The sequence below is a fragment of the Phalangium opilio genome, unplaced genomic scaffold (assembly GCF_054372755.1).
Source record: "Phalangium opilio isolate 3A_F unplaced genomic scaffold, DU_Popi_V2 ptg000021l_1, whole genome shotgun sequence".
Taxonomy (NCBI): domain Eukaryota; kingdom Metazoa; phylum Arthropoda; class Arachnida; order Opiliones; family Phalangiidae; genus Phalangium; species Phalangium opilio.
The window spans coordinates 3483333-3504753 of NW_028324153.1; the positions used below are offsets into that span (position 1 = coordinate 3483333).

Below are 21421 nucleotides of genomic sequence, written 5' to 3' on the forward strand. Positions count from 1 at the left end.
ATTTGTGGTTAGACGCAATGAAAGTCAATGCGTACCATAACAAGAATGAAAACTCCGAAGCTACAACCCGATTACGATTAGCCCTTTCACTGATCTAATTGCCACCATGGTGCTTACTTCTATCATGAGTTAATAATATGTTAGCTCCCTATAAGTTACTCAGGCAATTCATTTGTATACTCCAGCGTTTTCTCGGCTTTCCAATTATATGCGACGCTCTGCGGCCGCCACGTGAACGAAAATCTTATTTACACTTCTTTCCGGTTTTTCCCCGGAAGCGCGTGTAGTGGAAGCTTGCCAATGATATCGGAGCTATGTAAGCAGCCGAATATTTCGCTCAGTAGCCTCGGTTAAGAAAACAGTTAAGAGATCAGTGGATTGGATTTAGCTCAGTTGTATAATTTTCTGGTTTCAAGTCACAATAACAACTCTCATGATTCTTTATCAATATCGGTAATTTGCATAGAGTTCCTGCAATTTTTTGTCTCAGTACTGACACAAACGTCATGATTTAATGTAAAATTGTTAAAACATAAACATTCACGACTAAAACACACCCTTGGTGAAAAAGTAGCCGACGACTCGAGGTCGAGGAGCCGTACGAGCGGGATTTTTTTCGACAAGAGAGAGCGCAACATTCGGATTTTTTTTACGAGCGGGCGAATTAAGAAGAAATCGCTGGATACATTACGCCTATGGAGCCTGAGTAACTTATAGGGAGCTAACATATTATTCACTCATGCTTCTATTATAAAAACATGACCTTATCTAAATGTGTACTTAACTTTCGGTTCACTCTGAATCGTTAATGTCTCTTCATTACAGACAAGAAAATCAAAACCCATAATTTACTAAATCTCGGGTGTCAATTATTTCCTCTTTGGTTCACTAAGCCGGAGTCCAGGCTTTAACTTTCTTTATGTAAACACTATAGCAAGGATTATTCTATATACATATGTTGTATAGCTTATGTAATATATAAACAACCATTTCAAATAATAGTATTAAAAATATCCTTGGAATATTAAAAACATCCTTGGAATATTAAAAACATCCTTGGAATATTAAAAATATCCTTGGAATATTAAAAATATCCTTGGAATATTAAAAATATCCTTGGAATATTAAAAATATCCTTGAAATATTAAAAAAATCCTTGGAATATTAAAAATATCCTTGGAATATTAAAATATCCTTGGAATATTAAAAATATCCTTGGAATATTAAAAATATCCTTGGAATATTAAAAATATCCTTGGAATATTAAAAATATCCTATGAATATTAAAAATATCCTATGAATATTAAAAATATCCATGTAATATCCAAATGAAACAGAGCTTTAAAGCTACAAAACTACGAAAGGCATCGTAATTACGAAAAATATTTTCACATATTCACTTTTTATTATGAAAAAAAGGAAATATTAAGGTTCTGTAGGATTTCTTTACACATCAACACAAGGCGAACTGCTGACGCGGCGCAGTAGTGTAGCAACGGACGGACACACACAGACAATCACATAGACTGCTTCTTAACTCTTTTCATATTAAATTTGATTTGAGAAACAAGATTTTCTTGAATTCTAAAATAAATATAATTAATAATAAACATTTTCTTCCTTAGTTACTCGCCTTATTGAGCGTTACATCTTTTTAAAAAAAGAACAATTAATCATCCTTGAGAGACTTGACTTGAAATGAAGCATACGACTGCTGCTTCGTCTTACTCAAATAGGTAGTATATAAAGTATTCGAATCACAGCTATAGGAAAAAAACCGCGCAATTGCATGAACCTATGGTGGAAGCCCCACCAGTGCGCACAGACTGGTGTCCTTGTGGGATGGACAAAAGGCCAGATGATGGTGGTGTTTAGAAGCCAGTTTGTACAGACTGGTGTTAATGTGGGATGGACAAAAGAGGGCATGAAGGTGGTCTTTAGAAGCCAGTAGGTACAGACCGGTGTCCATGTGGGATGGACAAAAGACCGGATGATGGTGGTGTTTAGAAGCCAGTAAGTTTAAACTGGTGTCCATGTGGGATGGATAAAAGACCGGATGATGGAGGTGTTTAGAAGCCAGTAAGTACAAACTGGTGTCCATGAGGGATGGACAAAAGACATGAGGATGGCGGTGTTAGACAGACGATGGAGTAATAGCCATTATAAGTGGAATACAATATTCCAAATTTCCGGTTCCCATATTGAGAACACATTTGCCCCGATTTGCCAACTGCGCACGCGGTCCCCTGAGGTGTAACAACAGACAGACAGATACGTCGAAATTAGAACGTCTTCGTTACTTACGTCACTCGGAGAGGTTAAAACGAACCCCTCGCGGACATAAAAGGGAGCCTCGGCCCATAAAGAGACAGAACGCGTTTTGGCGGTCAGCGGTCTCAATAATAATATGCAATTTTAAAATTTTCCAAAAAAGGTTTTGACCAACTTGCTGAGGGTTTAGAATATTTTCACAATTTTTGTCGAACTCCCCGTGGTCTAATTAATCCGAATCAAGTGTTGGTTGGGTTAAAATCCTACCAAAGAGGTACAAATTGGTATTCTAAAACCCTGCACAGAGGGGATTTTTACGCTGGAAAAATTGATTCGGACAGTGGTCGTGAAAGCTTACTTTTCACTGATGAGCAAATGTCAAGTATTGGCTTATTTAAATACAAATCTTTTCGATACTAATCTCATTCACATAAATTCAACGATATTCCTTTAGCCATTAATCCAAATTTTCTAAAATATTTTCGAAACTATTCCAATGGCGGGCTTGACGCCCTCGATGCTATTCCTTTCGACACTATGCTATTCGATGCTAAGATTTTCGATTCCCTTCTATTCGGTGCTATTGCTCCAAAATAAAATTTTCGACGCTATTCTCATTCGATGCTAATCTTTTCGACGCTAATAGTACGCCCCGTGGGGTGTAACAACAGACAGACACCCTCACACACACGTCGAAATTAGAACCTCTCCGACAGATACGTCACTCGGAGAGGTAAAAAGAAAACAACTATAAGTAAGATATATAACACCATGAGTGAATCAAATCTTAGCTCTCTATACGTTACTCAGCCACACTGACCTAATGTATCCAGCATTTTCTTCCTGACAAAAATGTGTTACCTATATGCGACCCCCAATGAGAGAAAATAGAATTACTCTCGGCGCTTACGTATTTCCGGTAAAAAACCGGATAAGGGGATCAACCAATGAAACTTTTAACGGAAAGGTAGTTATTATAAGCAGACGACGTTTCAGAAATGTTGTGATTGTTTGCGGACGGTTCACAGTCTTATTTTATCTTTGATATTATTTTAATGGATAAGGTTGGCGCAATAGCAAGTGCCGCGTGCTCACACGCGCTCGAATCGTGACGTCACCAGGGGTATATGGAGTACCGCGAAATTCAAAATAGTTTGAAAAAATTCTGCGAGTAGGTTCCGAAAGCCGGGGTTTTAATAATATTTGAAAAATTATAATGCATTATATAAATAGATATTCTGAATCAGAAAGATTTGATCTTTCAGATGGGAATAAAACCTTTTAGTTTTAAAAATACCGATATTTGGTGACTAACACTTTAAAGGACCCTAATGTAAGATATTGTTGTCTTTTCCTGGTTTATCAAACTCCGTAGAGACATTAGACTCATTCTTTTCACTCTGTATGTCACTCACTTCTTCGGAGATTGTTGAATTTAGTGGTGGTTTTATACCTTCTGAGGTTTCACACCTATTTTGATTGCTTTATTGAGACAAGCAGCAGCAAATTTTGGTTCTGTTAATAATTATAAAATGTAGCATGACTGTTCAGTAGAATGTAAAACCCAAGCTAAAGCGGTCATTGTTTGTGCAAAGGCTTAGCAAATAAACTCGAATCCAGGTCGTTATCGCGCTTCGCCTACTCTTAAATGGAATGAATATAACTCTTTCCAGTAATGATTCGATTGTAGTCCTCAACTGATACAGCAAAATTGTATGTTTCCATTATTGTCTGATAAAGAAATATTTTAATACTTTTTGTAAGCATTGCTCGTAATGTTGAACTTCAACTAAAGACGTCATCAATCCTATTCGCATCGGAAAAACCTGCTCTTCCAGCCGCTGCGATCGGTGTCCCACCGATGCTTAGCGTGACGTAGAAACCGGAAGTGCGAAAAACCGCACAGTAAAAAAATCGGTCTCCGTGCGCGCAGCGCTGCGTACGCTAGCAGTTACTGAACGCAGCCCAGGAGTTTAGAACAATTTGTGATCTTAATAGCAGAATGAATTAAACAGTCTTCCGAACCAAGAGGTGGCGAATGTGGGGTATTGACTGGAAAGTCTGAAGTGACTGATAAGGTATTGGATAAAAACTCGATTGGAAAACACGAGACCACCATGATATGACGGTGACAATGAAGCAAACCGAGGCTTACTTCGCATTTTCAAGAAAAAACCCTTTCTACGTTTCCTTTTGTGAATTTTGGGAAGGTTGCCTGCTGGACGGGTAGCTTCCCCCTATACATTGACAACCTCCCCTTTAGATCGCACGATAACTTTGGCGTCCGGCTTCAGTATTTGTGCGTGAGTGCATTAATCAAACTTAAAGGGACATTTTGTGTCTCATGCGCGCCACGAAGACGCGACAGTCAGCGTAGGGACGCGGCGAGGTCCAGTGACCTTTAATGCAGCCAAAAGTGTTGGTTGGCTGCCCAAACCGTAAGAAGGGGGTAAGCACCAATCACTAAGAGCATTAATGTCGTCACGCTGTTGTCATGACCCACGTGACCTTTTTAAAACCGGCATTCCGCGAATGTGATGGGAACCCCGTTTCGGACCAGCTCGTCGAAAAGTAATAAAAGAGATTGCGAAGGTTAAAGAGAGCGCCTTTTGCCCTTTTTTTACCTCTTCTACACGAGATCCGTGTGTCTGACCAAGACCGAGAAGATCCTTCACGTTTATCGGTACATCGCAAGCAGAACGAGGTCGAACACGAGGCGACTTTTCATCATCGAAGGTACCTAGTCTGCGCAAGGAGCTCGAAAAGCCGACCCACGCAGCGCCGCCAAGGATTTGTTTCGTTATGGTTCCTTTCTTTGATTTGCAATTTGACTTTCGCGTAAAATACAACGCGAACAATATTAGTTTGTTATATTTGTATATGAATAAGATACATTTGGCTCTCCTTAAGAGAAGCTCTTATCAAATAACATACCCGTAGACAATACGAACCAAAGTAAATTAAATTTAAAATATTCACCACCACCAATATTGCAAGGGCAGGTGATACCCGGACCGCGACAATTAATCGCAACCATTGTGACCAAAATTTGATATTGTGGTTCAAGAAAATAACGTTAAGTTTAATCAGACCACGAAAAAATGTTTTTAAAATTTACACGTCACAACGGGGGGCCCGTCCGGGATAATCGTATGTGAATACGTTGAACAAATTCAGAAATTTTTCCGCCAATTAAACGTGCCACCCTCTGAGGTGAAACAAACTGCTCATATTCGTAGTAATTTGCGGAATAAGATTAAGAAATATCTTTTGACAAAAACGTATTATAATATTCTTGACCTACTCGATGATGCTTGTGGTATTGAACAGGTCGTACGAAGTGAGAAACGGGAGGAAGCTGCCGCCGATGGCGCAAATAGAAAATCTAGTAAACCGCAACACCCACGTCCTTTGAATAACGGGTCAGAAAGACCCTAGAGAAGTAAATATGGGAATGCCGGGCGATCAAATTATCACAGTTTTCGACCATTGCAGACCAATACGTCTAATAGCGGTCGGTTTAGACAATCCAATCAACCCTCAAATTCCAGATCTTGGGCAGAAAACACACATTTTAATGCTAATCTCACGTGTCAGAAATGCAATCAGGTGGGAGATATTCGTCCGTATTGTCCGACCCTAGCTCCACCGCAAGCTTCGGGACCACCACTCCATTGTGAATCAGTTTGACTCCGAGTGCGTTTCCTCTAATGAAGTTGTTGTTGTCAAAATTGGACCTTCGCCCCATTATCAGCTGATGGAGAGCGTGGAGGCTTGAGTAAATGGGATCATTCATTGGTTGGTTTTTTAGCTCAGCTAGTCTATTCTCAAAGAGGAATGCAATAACAGCAATGCCAGTGCCATAGGTTGTTTCTCTCTTGAAGTTGTTGATGTATCTCCATGACAATGCTGGCTCAGTTATTGTATCCTCTAAATTGCAGAACTCTCCACAACTAAGTATACCAATCATATCTTGGAGTCTATGTCCATTTAGAATCCAAGTAGGTAAGTAAATCTCAGTACTGGCAGAGATTTTTGATGCCATCTCTCTGGCATGTCTGCTTCTGCTTTTTTGCAAAATGTACTTAGCCTTCCCTCCGATTCTTTGGCCCATCCCATAGATGATTCTTTGGAGTCTGTAGAATCCAGCAAACCCAATTCTTAACACTTTGAAGATGATAAAATGTGTTAAGAAAAGCTGGTCTATGTTAGCAATTTGAGGACTAAATCCTCTGGCCTCCTCAATCATGCAATTTGCTTCAGCAATTGCTATTTAGTAGTTAGTCCAGAGTTCATAGTGATCAGTTTCAAAAGTACAATTTTCAGTCACATATATAACAGGCTGACATGCACTGTTGTTTGGCTGACCTTCCATACATCTATGGTAATGCAATCTTGCAAATCTTGTAGCATCTCTTTTTTGCTCTAATGTTGCTACAGCAACATCAACTTCAAGATAATTGCAAGCAAAAGTTCTTCCAGTTGGTCACAGGAAGCCAGAACTTTCACTTTCAAAGACCCATCACCAGTTTGAATATTCTTTGCAATTGCTGTTGACAAAAGCATTGTGCCAGAATTCTCAATTTCGACCAGGGCACCATTTTCATCCAGAGTCATAGCGAAATCTGATACTCTATTTGATCTCTTATCAAATGGAACAGCCAGTGTTTGAGATTCCATTCCGATCTTGAATTTTCTTACAGTGTCTGCAACATGAGACTCTGAACTTACTATCTCAACTCTGATTCTGTTGATGGATCATTATTCTGACCATTTGCTATATCTCATGGGCACAGATTCCCACTTCAAAATTCGTCTCAATATTTCCAGTCATGACAGAGCAGTAAGGGAGTGTGGGCAAAGCTCTCCTGAATTTTCGGACTGCATTTCTGTAGTTATTCAACAATCCAGGATCAGTAAGGGTCGCACCTGCTGGTAGGAAAGTGTCATATGACTCTGATAAGGCAGCTACATCCTCATCTTGCAAAAGAAAAGCTCTTGATGTTTCTGGCACCTTCTTTGTCATATAGTAAATCTGATAAGGGGTAGGTGCTGCAGGTCATAGTGTTTCTTCAAAAAATCTGGCAAGTGCAGGAGGTATTTCATTTGGTTGAGTCATGTCGGCAATTTGAGCAGGAGTCCCTACAAAATTCATTTGATTTGTTGACTCAGAAGGAATATAGGTCTGTGCATCAGTGTAATGGAGACCAGATTGAGTTAGCTTTTGTACCACAAAACCATAATTCTCTGAATTAAAGATCCCAGCAATTGTTATCGAAGGTTAAGCAACCGAGGTTACTACCAAAGTGCTTCTTAAATAGTTAGGGCTGCCATTCTGTAATTTTCTCCTTTTTTATCAAATAGATTATTATATTTCTCAATGTTTAAAGATGTCGGTCCTCAGAGAAATGGAATGCTTTAAAAAGGTTAATTAGTAACCTCCAATTTTACTTTATTTTCCCTTCTTTTTTCTCTTTTTTTATTTTTTTTAATCCCCTGGGGAAAAAAATTCTTTGATTTTTTTCTTTTGTAAAAAGAGTAACAAAGGTCACGGTAAAAAGATCCATTTTACAATAAAAAACGTGTCTAGAAAGATTTTAAGCGGTTCGTGGATCAGATTCCTTCGTGTGTAGATACTTTGGTACCTAGGAAAAAGGCCGTCGGGAAAAGTGCTTGTCGTTTCGTACAGGCTATAATCGAATAACAGTAGTGAGAGATTCATTTTCATACAGAAAGAGCAAAGGGCACTACGTGTGAAGGCTAAGTTGCTGTTATTTATTTATAGTTGTTGAAAACTTCAATATATAACTGAATAATCGTTTTTAGTTATGAGTTTGAAAGACATACAGGCTATTACGATGCCACTGTAATAAATACTTTTATTTTGTACTAACATTTTAAAACTATTTAGTCTTTATATTAAAATATTTTAAACTTTATGGTCTTTACCCTTGATGTATATCTTTGATATAATAGGCTTTTTTAAATTTGCCTTTATCCTTAAGGTAATCCCTGATTGACTTCTATGTTTTTACTTCACCCTTGATATGTATCCGTGATTCACTTGGATGTGTTTACTTCACAATTCATATGTATCCCTGATACATTAGAAATTTGAGCTGTATGTCTTTATCTTTAAGAGATATACCTGGTTATTTGAAACCTCAAAAGCAACTTGCGACGCCAGCTTTTAGTCGCGTATTTTCAGCTTAACGACGAGCTATGTCACAAAAAAGAAAGACATGAGTTTTGTCCCTTCTTTCGTATCAAAAGACTACCCAAATCACCAGTCTTTTACTAAAATAAAAAATCGAGTCTGGAGAGTGAAAGGTCCATCAGATTCAATTGTATTCAAACTTTACCACTTAAAACACACCTCTTACCCACCCCTTTTAGCCAGGCCGGAGCCTCCACCACCTCAGAAAGCTCAACGGAAAATATTTTCTAGTTCCGGCTGAGGGGTTGAAATCGAGGGTTCTGACATTCCCAAAAAGCGTACGTTATTTCGTTATTTCACGATTTCGCAAAAGATTTCGTGATTTGCCAAGCATTTCTTGATTTCACGATTTCGGAAAGATATCGTGATTTCGACCAAGATTTCGGGATCTCATCTTTGATTTTGCCAAAGATTTTTTTCTTTGATTTTGCAATTTCACCAAATATTTCAGGATTTCTTTACTGATTTCACGATGTCGCCAACGATTTCGTCATTTCTTCTTGATTTCATGATTTAGCCAAAGATGTCGAAATTTTCTCTTTTATTTCGTAATTTCGTGATATTTTCAAAGACTGCCATTTTTCAAGAAGCGTACGTGATTTCGTGTAAATGCCGGATCCTTCGGTTAAAACGGAGTCTGAAATTTCGAACCCAGCCTGAGATATTTATATACGACGATGCTTGTGGCGACATGTTCGAGTTTACTCTTAAAAAGGGTAGTTGATTTTTATTGAACTGCTAGTTAGTAGATTACAAAACTGAAAACATTTGAGTCAAAATGAAAAAAAAGCAAAATAATCATGACATTATGCAGCTATACCAGGGTTGGCTAGTTTTAAACAAATTGTTTTAAACAGCCATAAAAAACATTAATTTGTTTAAAACGTTTTAAACAAACACTTTAAAACATGTTTTTTATGGAGAGGAATTTCGAATATTTTTAACTCGTTTCTTTTGCAAAATGAGCGAAAATATTATATAATAGAAATGATAAGCTTCAGTAAAAACCTTGCAATAATTTGACTGTTTCATATGAGTGTTTAATTGTTTGGAAACCCTACCAGTTGATTTATCCGTTACCAGTCTGTATTGAAGACTGATATTCAATAATTTGATTAAGAATAACTTATTTTGTCGTCCACCTAAGGTAAAGGAACTACGTTTTTCTACACTGTTGGTACATTTTACTGTTCTAAAGTGCTTACGCGTAATATTTAAAGCCAGGCCCTTGACAGTGCTAAAATTAATACGCTTAATCCGTAAACGGAAAACGTGAAGCGCCTACAAAGTAGAAAGGGGTGGTGAAGTTTGAAATGTGTGAGTTCTGACCAAGAAACTCTGCAGTATGGAAGCGAAAATTCCTTAATAGTGGCCACAAAAGAAATCAAACATTTGGACATTTGGGGTTAAATGAACAATTTTACCCATCACCCTCATTTTGCATGCGCTATTAAAAAATTACATTTTCGTTTTGAAAAGATCAGTTGCTCTTTTTAAACAGTCAGTAGAACATTTCATAGGTTATTAGATCTGCAAGAGTGATTTTAAACATGTTTAAAACTAGGTTTTTTTGTGTTTTTTACTGTTTTTTTCTACTTGTTTAAAAAACAGTTTAAAACAACAAATCGTGTTTTGAACAATAAAAAACACAACTTTTGTTTTTTTTTAAAAAACTCAATTTTTGCCAACCCTGTTTTCTACAGAGTTATTCTTATTGTTACTTATATGTTTGTAGTGGCGTAACGACTAGTGGCGTAAATACTAAAGCGTTCAAACAGACCTACATTTAGATTAACTTCTAAAAAGTGAATAATCATTAAGAAATTTTAAACAAAAGAGAATTAAAAGTGACTGAAAATGACCAAATCAAATTATTTAAAAGGGTCGGGTGGGAAGAGATATTTTTCAGAAATGACAGATTTTCATAATTATTTTTCATAATGAAACATATATTAAAGGTCTGTTCAGCTCAATCTGTGAGCTTAAATATTTAAATTAAAGGTCTAAGGCGAAATTGAATTGTACTATTTCGGAGCTCAGCTAAGAATGCGAAGTAGTCGTTATAGTTTCATATGAAAACCATAAATAATCGTATAAATTCAATTAGGCCTATTTGAACATTGAAGAAAAATTATTCCTGAGCTAGCAAAGCTAGGTCCCCGATTTTTATGGCCTAACCAAATGAGAACCCACTAGTTCTGTGTTTAGGACGTCCTAAAGCTGGGATTATAAAAATCTACTTTGAAATCCCCCCAAAAAACGACGATTTGTGAAATTTTAGGAATATTAGGACCTCTTGGGGCCCTGGCAATGCATTTTTTCACCAACAATTGACATCACTATTTCCTTAGGCAATTTTTCCAGTTTAATGATAACGTAGTTGCAGGATAAGCATTACGGAGACCTCTTCGCCCTTTGAAGTTGACAGCCTAGAAATTAGTAGTCTATGTCTTAACTAACTGATCACGTGACAGGAACCAGATATCTGCAGTTAGGACTGTGCTGGGGCTTGCCTCTACTATCTACTGTTTGGAATTTCGTTTATTTACTTTTTCTTAACGCTTCAACGTGTAGTTTCTCTACAGCTCTTGATCATTTTGGCCTAATTTTCAAATGGGCCCCCACAAACCTTGAGCCCACCCGCAGTTACGGGCTCTGTTCCCTGGTAGGTACGCCACTGAATTTATGCCAGCATAAACTTTGAAGCGATTTCATTTTTTTCTCACTTCTGAAACATAGGGGTTGAAAAAAGACAGTCATACTACTGAAATGTTGAAATGAAGAAATTAAGAATAATACCTTCATCAAAATTTGTTAAACTCTTCTACTTACACTTCTGCTTCTGCTTTTCTCATTAATGAATCAGAAACAATATACTCCTTAATAAAAAGATTGTAGCTTCTACGAAAATGCTGCTTGGTTCCCGATTTAGAAGAATACAAGTTAGAAAAACCAAAATATTACCTCTCCGAGTCAACTACAAACTTCTTTACCTAGATATGGAATAATTTCTCATTTTTAGAAGTAAAAATTTTTAATTATTGAAGCAGTATTCCAAGCATAGCGAATATACAGTAAAGCAGACGACATTTTACATCCAGTAAGGATAAATCTTGGACTCATGGAAATCAGTCAATGGGGAAAAGAACAGGAAATGAAGTATATAAATTTTGGAGAGATATAACCTTTATGTGTTTGTAAAGGCCCAATTGTCTACACTTCAACTGTTTACCCTATATTGTGATAGCTACATTCACAACAGGTTTGCAGTGTAAACACTATCGTCTTGTCTCACCTCAACAATATTCTTAGTTTGCCAACATAAGTGTTAACAGTAGTGAACCCACCGAAATATGGAGTGTTAATTAGGTCATTTAAGTGTGCCGCAAGCCTTCTAGCGCGCTAGACTCGCGCGTGTATACTCGCGTGAGTCTAGAGCGGGGGAAAACCGGTTTTTTATCCGGGGGGGGGGGGTTTCTCTGAATTCGTTTATTGGTCGAGAGTGGGGGTCGCGAATTGATTAGGTCTTTGTTAATTGGTTAAGGGCGTGAACTTCTTTAGTCGTGACGTAATCGCCAGATAGAGTTTGTCTGATAAGAGAGTACTCTCTTTATCTCGGTTATTCGCCTTGAAGAGAGCAGTGACTTCTAATGGAGAATGAGGAGCATCGAAAATATTCCCCGGAATGTCCGCTTGTTAAAGGGTTTTCAACATGTAACATACCTATAAATTGTTCTAACGACGAGTCTGGGAGAGATGTGTCAGTAACGGAGAAATACGTTTCAAGTACAAACAAATCCAAGACTAAAGAATATTGTAATAATAGATGTTGTATATTGAGGGTTTTACAGGTTGGAATCAAATATTCTTTTATAGCTGGAACATATATTATTATACTTCCTATAACTGTACCTGTAGGAATTATTTTGGGAATGTTGACGATGAACCCAGTAGTTGCGCTTTTTGGTCTCTATCCTTTACTTTTACCATATTCTCTATTTCCTGACATATATATATAAACAAACGAATATGTCAATGGTGTAAAAAACAAATCAAATTTTGAAATGAAATGTTAAAAACAATGTACTGATTACATCATGATTAAATTCTGCGATAATGAATCCAAAAATTTGGAAATAATTTAAAAATTTTCCCTCTATATGGTTAAACGGTTTTTAGGACGTGTCTGTACTTGTCTTTAGTCGTGACGTAATCGCCAGACTTAAATAAGAGTTTGTTTGATAAGAGAGTGATCTCTCTTTATCTCGGTTATTCGACGAACGCCTTGAAGAGAGCAGTGACTTATAGATCTTCTTACACAGAATTCGTTATATAGTGACGTATCAACGTTTCAAAGGGCGCGAGGATTTCCAATATATGGTCGCGTATCTTTTAGATCAATGCGCTATGTATACAATATGTTTCGAACACCGAGTATCTGAAAGTGGGAAAATCACTCGTGTTACGAAGAAATGCCCGATGTTTAAAGATAGAGAGCCTCAAAAAAAAGATATCGAGTATCAGAATCAGGTGGAAATTTTGAAACGATTCATATTACCTAGAAGTACCATTATTTTGGAGGAATTAGATGATGGACTTTTATTTACCCGATTGGGTCACGGTATAAATCAAACAAGAGTTAAAGCCCCGGAAACGGATTCACCGGCGCCATTGTGTTTAGAAGAAAAAGCCGAATTTTACGGAAATGACTTTATAAAATACATACAGGAACAAATGAGTAAATTCGGTACTCCCGATAGTTTTTATCATGAACATTTACCCGTTTTATTTCCAAGTATATGTTAATGTAATCTTCTCTAAAACGTAGGAAGCGATTAAGGTTGCTCTCGGTGTAGTGGTTAGCGCGTTTGTTCGCCAATCATTAGGTCGCGAGATCGAACCCCGCTCTAACCATCACATCGAGTTCAACCTTTTATTTCTAAATAAAATTGAATAACGTGTAAATCCGCATTCATTTTTAAATAAAGTATCAATTACGTCGGTCAATTCTTTTTTCGTTACTCTGTTAAGTGATAAAACTGATGAATATCCCGATAATTCACAATCGTCTTTCACGGTGAAATTAGGTAAACCAATTATTCTTTCAAACGAATGGGAAATTGGTTTATCGGAAATATTTACACCGAAAATTTCAACCGTAATAGACAATACCTGTAACTCTTTCGAAATATAGGTACCTGAACGATATTTAACGAATGATGGCTGGGACGTTAGAAGAGTAGAGTTAATACCGCAAAAGTACGAAGGTTCGAAAGATAAAAATGGAAACGCCGTATTTTTTTCAATGCAGAATAAACTGGTGCGTGACTTAACCGTTCAGCTTGAAAAACAGAATTTTCCCGTGAAAATACAGGTTATAGATATGTCAGTTCCGACTGGGCCTCCTATCAAGAGAGTTAAATTATCAGTCGATGCCGGTCACCAGGCCAGGCTAGCTCCTGGCCCTCTGGCTCAGGTTTTAGGATTCGAAACGGACGAGTACATTACTGGAGAATACATTTGTCCCATTCCATTGTCTCAACAAGCTAGAAATATTACGATAAACTACACCAATAATTATATCGAGATAAAATTGAAAAATACTTTAAAACTTCAAAATCGTATGGTAACGGTAAAGATTCCTGAGGGACCCTATAGTGTCGACGCCCTATTGGAAGCTATGAATAGAGCGATACCCGAAGCTCATCAATCTCGGTTTAATTTCTCGTTAAACGATAACGGTACCGTTCGAATAACGACTGATAAGGAGTGCACCGTGCTTTTTAGAGGCGTTCGTAACAAATTAGGTTCTATGTTAGGATTCGGTGACCAAACTAATCGTCTATTAGGGTCTGCAAACGCCAACTTCAAACCGGATTTAGTCAGTCAATATTTATACGTTTACACTGATCTGATATACCCCCAGTTTATAGGCTCTGGTTTCAAACCTCTTCTACGCGTCATTCCCACTAAAAACGATACGTCGGAGAAAATTATCACATACGATACTATAGACTATTATCCTATAAGATCCAACGAAATTGAAACTATCAAAATTGATATTAGAGACGAAGCCGACGCTCCTATATCCTTTATATCGGATCGCATCATTATCAAAATTCACTTTAGACGACATGTCTCGACCTAATAGGTACGTGTCCTATTATCAGGATCAGTTCCTTGGATCTCCACCAGGTGTATTAGTGCAGAAAGGATTTGGTTTAGGAGGCATTTTTAGAGCTTTGATGAGAATGTTAACTCCTCTAGAGAAACCGATAGCTAAGAGCGTGGGTAAAGAAGCTTTAGGACTTGGTGGAAGGTTTATTCCAGATATGAGCGCTGGAGAAGAACCCAAGAGAGCGTTCAAAAGGAATCTAAAAATAGCGGGCTCAAATTTAATTCATAAAGCGGGTGATATTCTGGCTAATTCTCAGTACGGGTCTGGTATTCGACGGAAACGTCAGAAGATACGAAAGAAGAAAAGTAGATGAAAGGCCGATTTTTTATCGTAAAACAAGATGGCCCAATTCGAAGGCATGATAGGGGAATTAGACCTATTCGCGACACCCCCTTTGAACGCTAACATTATAACTAGTAGCGACGAAAGTTATCAACCTTTAAGCTCCGTAACGGATAGTGGACCTTTGGAATTTTTTGTCCCTGGCACGAGCGAACATTATATCGACCTTTCTAAAACTAGGTTAAGGCTGAAGGTCAGGGTGCTTCATTTGGACGGCACCGACGTACCAGCGGCTGAAAAAAAAGTAGCTCCGGTTAATCTTTTACACGCCGCCCTCTTTTCCCAAATAGACGTCTTTTTAGGAAACACGAGCGTTCAGTCCCCTAACCAAGGAGCCCCTTATATCGCTTATCTCGAGTATTTATTAAATTACGGTATAGATGCTAAAGAAAGCCAACTAAATCTAGGCTTATATTATAAGGATAATCCGATCGATCCCGATTCCGCCTGGGTGGCAGCCAATAATAATCTTACTACCAATGGGATATTAAGAAGAGCCGAGAGAGCCAAGGTATCGGGTACGATAGATTTATACGCCCCGTTACACGTTGATATTTGTCGCTTAAATCGTTTCCTATTGAATAATGTAGACGTTAGATTTAGGCTTATTCGATCCAAACCAGAGTTTTGCGTAATATCGAAAGAAGCCGCTGATAAGAAATATAAAGAGGTTATCGATAATGCCTCATTGTACGTTAAAAGACTAAAAATAAATCCCGAAATAATGTTAGCCCACGCTACGGTATTAGAGCAAACCAGCGCCATCTATCCTTTGAATCAAACAGTCGTGAAAACCTTTTCAATTCCAGCTGGAATGAACGACGTTAATCGAGAAAACGTCTTCTTAGGTAAAATACCTCAAAGAGTAATTATAGGTCTAGTTCGAACCTCGGCCTTTAATGGTAATCATTCTTTAAATCCCTTTAATTTTGAAACTTTTGATCTTAATTACCTATCCGTCAACGTCGGTACTGATACCTATCCTTCGGAAGCCTTTACGCCTGATTACGAAAACAATCTGTACACTCGAGAGTACATGTCGTTATTCACCTCTCTAAACACATACAGAAAAAACAAGGGAAATTTTATCACGTACGAAGAGTACAAAAAAGGTTACGCTTTGTATTGCCTAGATTTAAGCCCGGATGAAAATGCGGGGGCTAGTCATCTTTCTTTGCCCCGACAAGGAAGTCTACGTATCAATATGAAATTTAAAAACAATTTACCACACAATGTCACGTGCATAATTTATTCCGAATTCGAAAATTCTATCATGATAACTAGGGATCGCTCGGTGTTATTTAATCCCGAGTAAAATGCTCTATATAACCTCTGATTTAAGAAGCATTCTCTCATAACCGGTTAGAGATGAATCAAGTACACTACCTATCGGAGAAGCAAAACATTTACGTTGGAAGCGGAATTCTTCCCGTCTTCAATGTCAAACGACTCGATACTAAATCCGAAGCGTCTTTCGACAGTTGTATTTGGAATAGTATATGGACTTTCGAAGCGGATATTGACGCTTTCTTTAACGGAATAACGGGACGATTTCTGACTTGGTTAGTTGACGGTACTCAGAGAGTTAAACTAGAATGCTTCGTATGTCAGAGCGGAAAAATAGTTGATATTCGTCAATATATTAGAGGATCGAATAATAGATATAATATTCTATTCTCAACATCGAAAGGATTTTCATTAAATAAGGACAGTTGGTTAAGGTTAAAGAACTTGAAAAATGTCATTGGTAGCGAATTAAAGCGAAAAGAAGAGGCCAGAGAAATAATGAAGAAGATTATCTTGGACGGTTTGACCAATATTTTATTTAAGTTCACTGATTCGTGCGAAAATATCAGCTGTCATAACGAAATCGCCCACGATATCACTTGTTAACCCACGGATACTAATTGGAGCGAGAGAGTGGAGAAAAACCTAATTAGAGCTATTCCGTTGCTTAACTACGAAAGAATTCTAGAATCCTTTGTCGAGGAATACGGAGATTACGAAGACGACGTCTCAATTTTATTTAACGATATTCTCGGAAACTTTGTCGGTCTAAAAACTGAACTAATGTACGGTTAAAAAATATATATCACTCTTATCTCGCGTGTATTGGGTCATGGACTACTCTAAGGCGTCTGAAAATATTCCGGGAGGATTTGAAATCGTTGGAATGCGTTACCTCGGAGAGGAGCAAAATGAATTTAATATCGAAATTACTCGATAAACGGTGCCAAGGGACCGGGAGATATTCGCCAGAGAACAACCACTACCGAAACTAATGTCTTAAATGATTCAGTGTTTAATGATGTATCTATTTAAAATATATTCTTGGAAATTTTGTCGGTCTAAAAACAATGTATTGTTAATTTTTAAGTAACCGAATAAAATATAAATTACTATTATTGTTGCGTTTCCTATACCTACGTTATATATCAATTTTTTTCCTTATTTAGAAAATATTCCAGAAAATTGTATCTCTCCCTCTTATATAATACCCTACAACTACGTTATATTATCAGATATCATTTTCGATCTTGTTTAGAAAAAATGTCTCTCTCAAACGCGTACTACGACCCCGAAAATCCTTCCTCTTTTTCCGGATTGGATAAATTAATGAAAGGAGTTCCTCAGTCTTCGAGGAAAGAAGTTGAGAGTTTTCTATTAAAACAACCCACCTATACTATTCATCGTTATCGTCGATTAAAGTTTCCTCGCAACAAAATTACAGTGACATATATGGATGAGACTCATCAGGCTGATTTAATAGTTTTAGATAAACTTTCCAGATACAACAAGGGTATGAAATATTTGTTAAGTAATGTAGATGTTTTGAGTAAATACGCCTACGTTATACCTATTAAAAACAAGACTTCCGCGGAAGTTATAAGAGCTTTCAAAATAATACATAAAGATGTTGTACCCACGAATATAAATACGGACGCAGGCTTTGAATTTTTAGCTAAACCAGTTCAGCAATATTTTAAAGAGAAAGGTATTCTTCACTACGTAGCTTACGGGAATAAAAAAATTGCGATCTGCGAGAGATTTAACAGAACGGTTCAAGAGAAAATACACAAATTCATGACTAGCGCGGATACTCGCAGCTATCTGAGTGCGTTACCAAAAAAATTTAAGGCTTACAATTACTCGATACACCGCTCAACGGGTATCGCGCCAGTCAATGTTAACCTACAAAATTAACATAAGGTGTGGTACCGTCTTTTCGGCACCATTAAACCTGGGACAAAAGCAAAGCTAAAAGAAGGTGATTTAGTAAGGTTGAGTAAATTTGAAAAAACCTTTTCAAAGGGATATAAAGGCTACTTTACTAAAGAGATCTTTATTATTGATAAGGTTTTATACCGTAATCCTCCAGTATGCGTCGTTAAAGACAAAAATAACGAGATAATTAAAGGAACGTTTTACGAATACGAACTATCTAAAGTGTTATGAATACGTTACAAATAAATCAAATATTATCATGCGACCAGAGGACAAAACCCTACTATCTAGGTACTTTTCCTAGAGACATGCTACCCAGGAAACATAAAAAAAAAGAAATTTTGTTTTGTTCTGAACACGGAGAGAGCCGAGGATCCTGGGCTTCATTGGGTAGCCATTTACGCTGAAGGTAATTTTTTCTGCAGCTACGGGCAGAGCCCGGATACGTATAAAATTAACCTGGCCAAATACGCGTCCAGATGGATCTATAACGATAAATTAATTCAAGATATGTTCTCCCTTTGTTGCGGACCTCATTGTATATTCTTCCTTATTCAAAGATGTCTGGGAAATTCGTTTCAAAGAGTTCTGAAAATGTATGAAAATAAAACGGAAATTAACGACGCCTTATCTTTATGGAATATCTGCCTTCACTTGTTAAGACATAGATATGAAAAATGTAATCAATAAAATATTGAAGTTGTAATTTTTGATAATCAGATACATTTGTATTGAATGCGAGAATAAAAATATTTATTATTTGGTTATAATTTTTTATATAAATTGTAATTATCAAGCTTTTATATATAATCAGATACATGCTTTTTTATATACCCAGATACATGCTTTTATATAATCAGATACGTGTTTTTCAATATAATGAGTTAGATGCTTTTATATAAAATGTAATAATCATTATTAAGGTTATTTTTTTGCCTTTCTATAAGTTACCCATTCGATCTTAGATTCGGGCTTTTGAAGCTCTTTCAAGCTAGCTTCGCGATCTTTTTTTATTTTGGCTTGTGTAGGGTACGGTTTTGATTTCGTAGATGGAATTTTCGCGGGTCTTTTTTTCGGCGAAGTCTCATCGTTAGGGTTAAGTTTCCGGAACTTTGAACCAGAAGCGCTCTTCATTGATAAGGCCTGTTGAATTTGAGACGCCACGGGTTGATTCGGTACCATGGGTGTTAAAACTGGCATACTAGGCGTTTGAGACGTCCCGGACTGTTTCGGTACCACGGGTCTCATGGGTGTTAAAATTGGCATACTGGTCGTTCGAGAGAGTGACGCTGGCGTAGTAAACGATACCGCCGGTGTTTGGCCCATTGCTGTACTACTCATTATAGGCTGTGGGGTAGTCAGACTCGAGGCGATATTAAAAGGGATACTTTGGGAAGAGCTAGAGATATTAAAAGGGATACTTTGGGAAGGGGTAGCGATATTAGTAGGGACATTTTGGGAGGGGGTAGAGATATTAATAGGTATATTCTGGATAAGGGTAGGCCACGATGGAGGAATCCAAGACGAGGATGAAGGACTTAGAGGCTGTATTTTACTCGACACTCCGGGTGCTGGAAAAGACGAATTCGTTGTAGGTGGCAAGATAGTAACGCTTGGTGGCTCCGCTAAACTCTTTAAAGATAAATATTTTTGAAGAGTTAAAAGGTACTCCTTCAATTTTTCCTCGGCAGAACCAGGTTTTCTCAGTACCTCTTTATTTTTAGCTAAACCAGTTCAGCAATATTTTAAAGAGAAAGGTATTCATCACTACGTAGCTTACGGGAATAAAAAATTGCGATCTGCGAGAGATTTAACAGAACGGTTCAAGAGAAAATACACAAATTCATGACTAGCGCGGATACTCGTAGCTACCTGAGTGCGTTACCAAAAATAGTTAAGGCTTACAATTACTCGATACACCGCTCAACGGGTATCGCGCCAGTCAATGTTAACCTACAAAATGAGCATAAGGTGTGGTACCGTCTTTTCGGTACCATTAAACCTGGGACAAAACCAAAGCTAAAAGAAGGTGATTTAGTAAGGTTGAAAAAATTTGAAAAAACCTTTTCAAAGGGATATAAAGGCTACTTTACTAAAGAGATCTTTATTATTGATAAGGTTTTATACCGTAATCCTCCAGTATGCGTCGTTAAAGACAAAAATAACGAGATAATTAAAGGAACGTTTTACGAATACGAACTATCTAAAGTGTTATGAATACGTTACAAATAAATCAAATATTATCATGCGACCAGAGGACAAAACCCTACTATCTAGGTACTTTTCCTAGAGACATGCTACCCAGGAAACATAAAAAAGAAGAAATTTTGTTTTGTTCTGAACACGGAGAGAGCCGAGGATCCTGGGCTTCATTGGGTAGCCATTTACGCTGAAGGTAATTTTTTCTGCAGCTACGGGCAGAGCCCGGATACGTATAAAATTAACCTGGCCAAATACGTGTCCAGATGGATCTATAACGATAAATTAATTCAAGATATGTTCTCCCTTTGTTGCGGACCTCATTGTATATTCTTCCTTATTCAAAGATGTCTGGGAAATTCGTTTCAAAGAGTTCTGAAAATGTATGAAAATAAAACGGAAATTAACGACGCCTTATCTTTATGGAATATCTGCCTTCACTTGTTAAGACATAGATATGAAAAATGTAATCAATAAAATATTGAAGTTGTAATTTTTGATAATCAGATACATTTGTATTGAATGCGAGAATAAAAATATTTATTATTTGGTTATAATTTTTTATATAAATTGTAATTATCAAGCTTTTATATATAATCAGATACATGCTTTTTTATATACCGAGATACATGCTTTTATATAATCAGATACGTGTTTTTCAATATAATGAGTTAGATGCTTTTATATAAAATGTAATAATCATTATTAAGGTTATTTTTTTGCCTTTCTATAAGTTACCCATTCGATCTTAGATTCGGGCTTTTGAAGCTCTTTCAAGCTAGCTTCGCGATCTTTTTTATTTTGGCTTGTGTAGGGTACGGTTTTGATTTCGTAGATGGAATTTTCGCGAGTCTTTTTTTCGGCGAAGTCTCATCGTTAGGGTTAAGTTTCCGGAACTTTGAACCAGAAGCGCCCTTCATTGATAAGGCCTGTTGAATTTGAGACGCCACGGGTTGATTCGGTACCATGGGTGTTAAAACTGGCATACT

General features: G+C 37.3%; 1 protein-coding gene across 1 annotated transcript; it reads left to right on the forward strand.

The window, feature by feature from the left end:
* Positions 1–15006: 15006 nt before the first annotated feature.
* Positions 15007–16323, forward strand: LOC149696834 (uncharacterized protein F54H12.2-like). The gene is made up of 2 exons (XM_089867380.1): positions 15007–15526; positions 15818–16323. The coding sequence occupies exons 1-2, from the start codon at positions 15007–15009 to the stop codon at positions 16321–16323; spliced, it is 1026 nt and encodes a 341-aa protein (XP_089723506.1).
* Positions 16324–21421: the final 5098 nt, after the last annotated feature.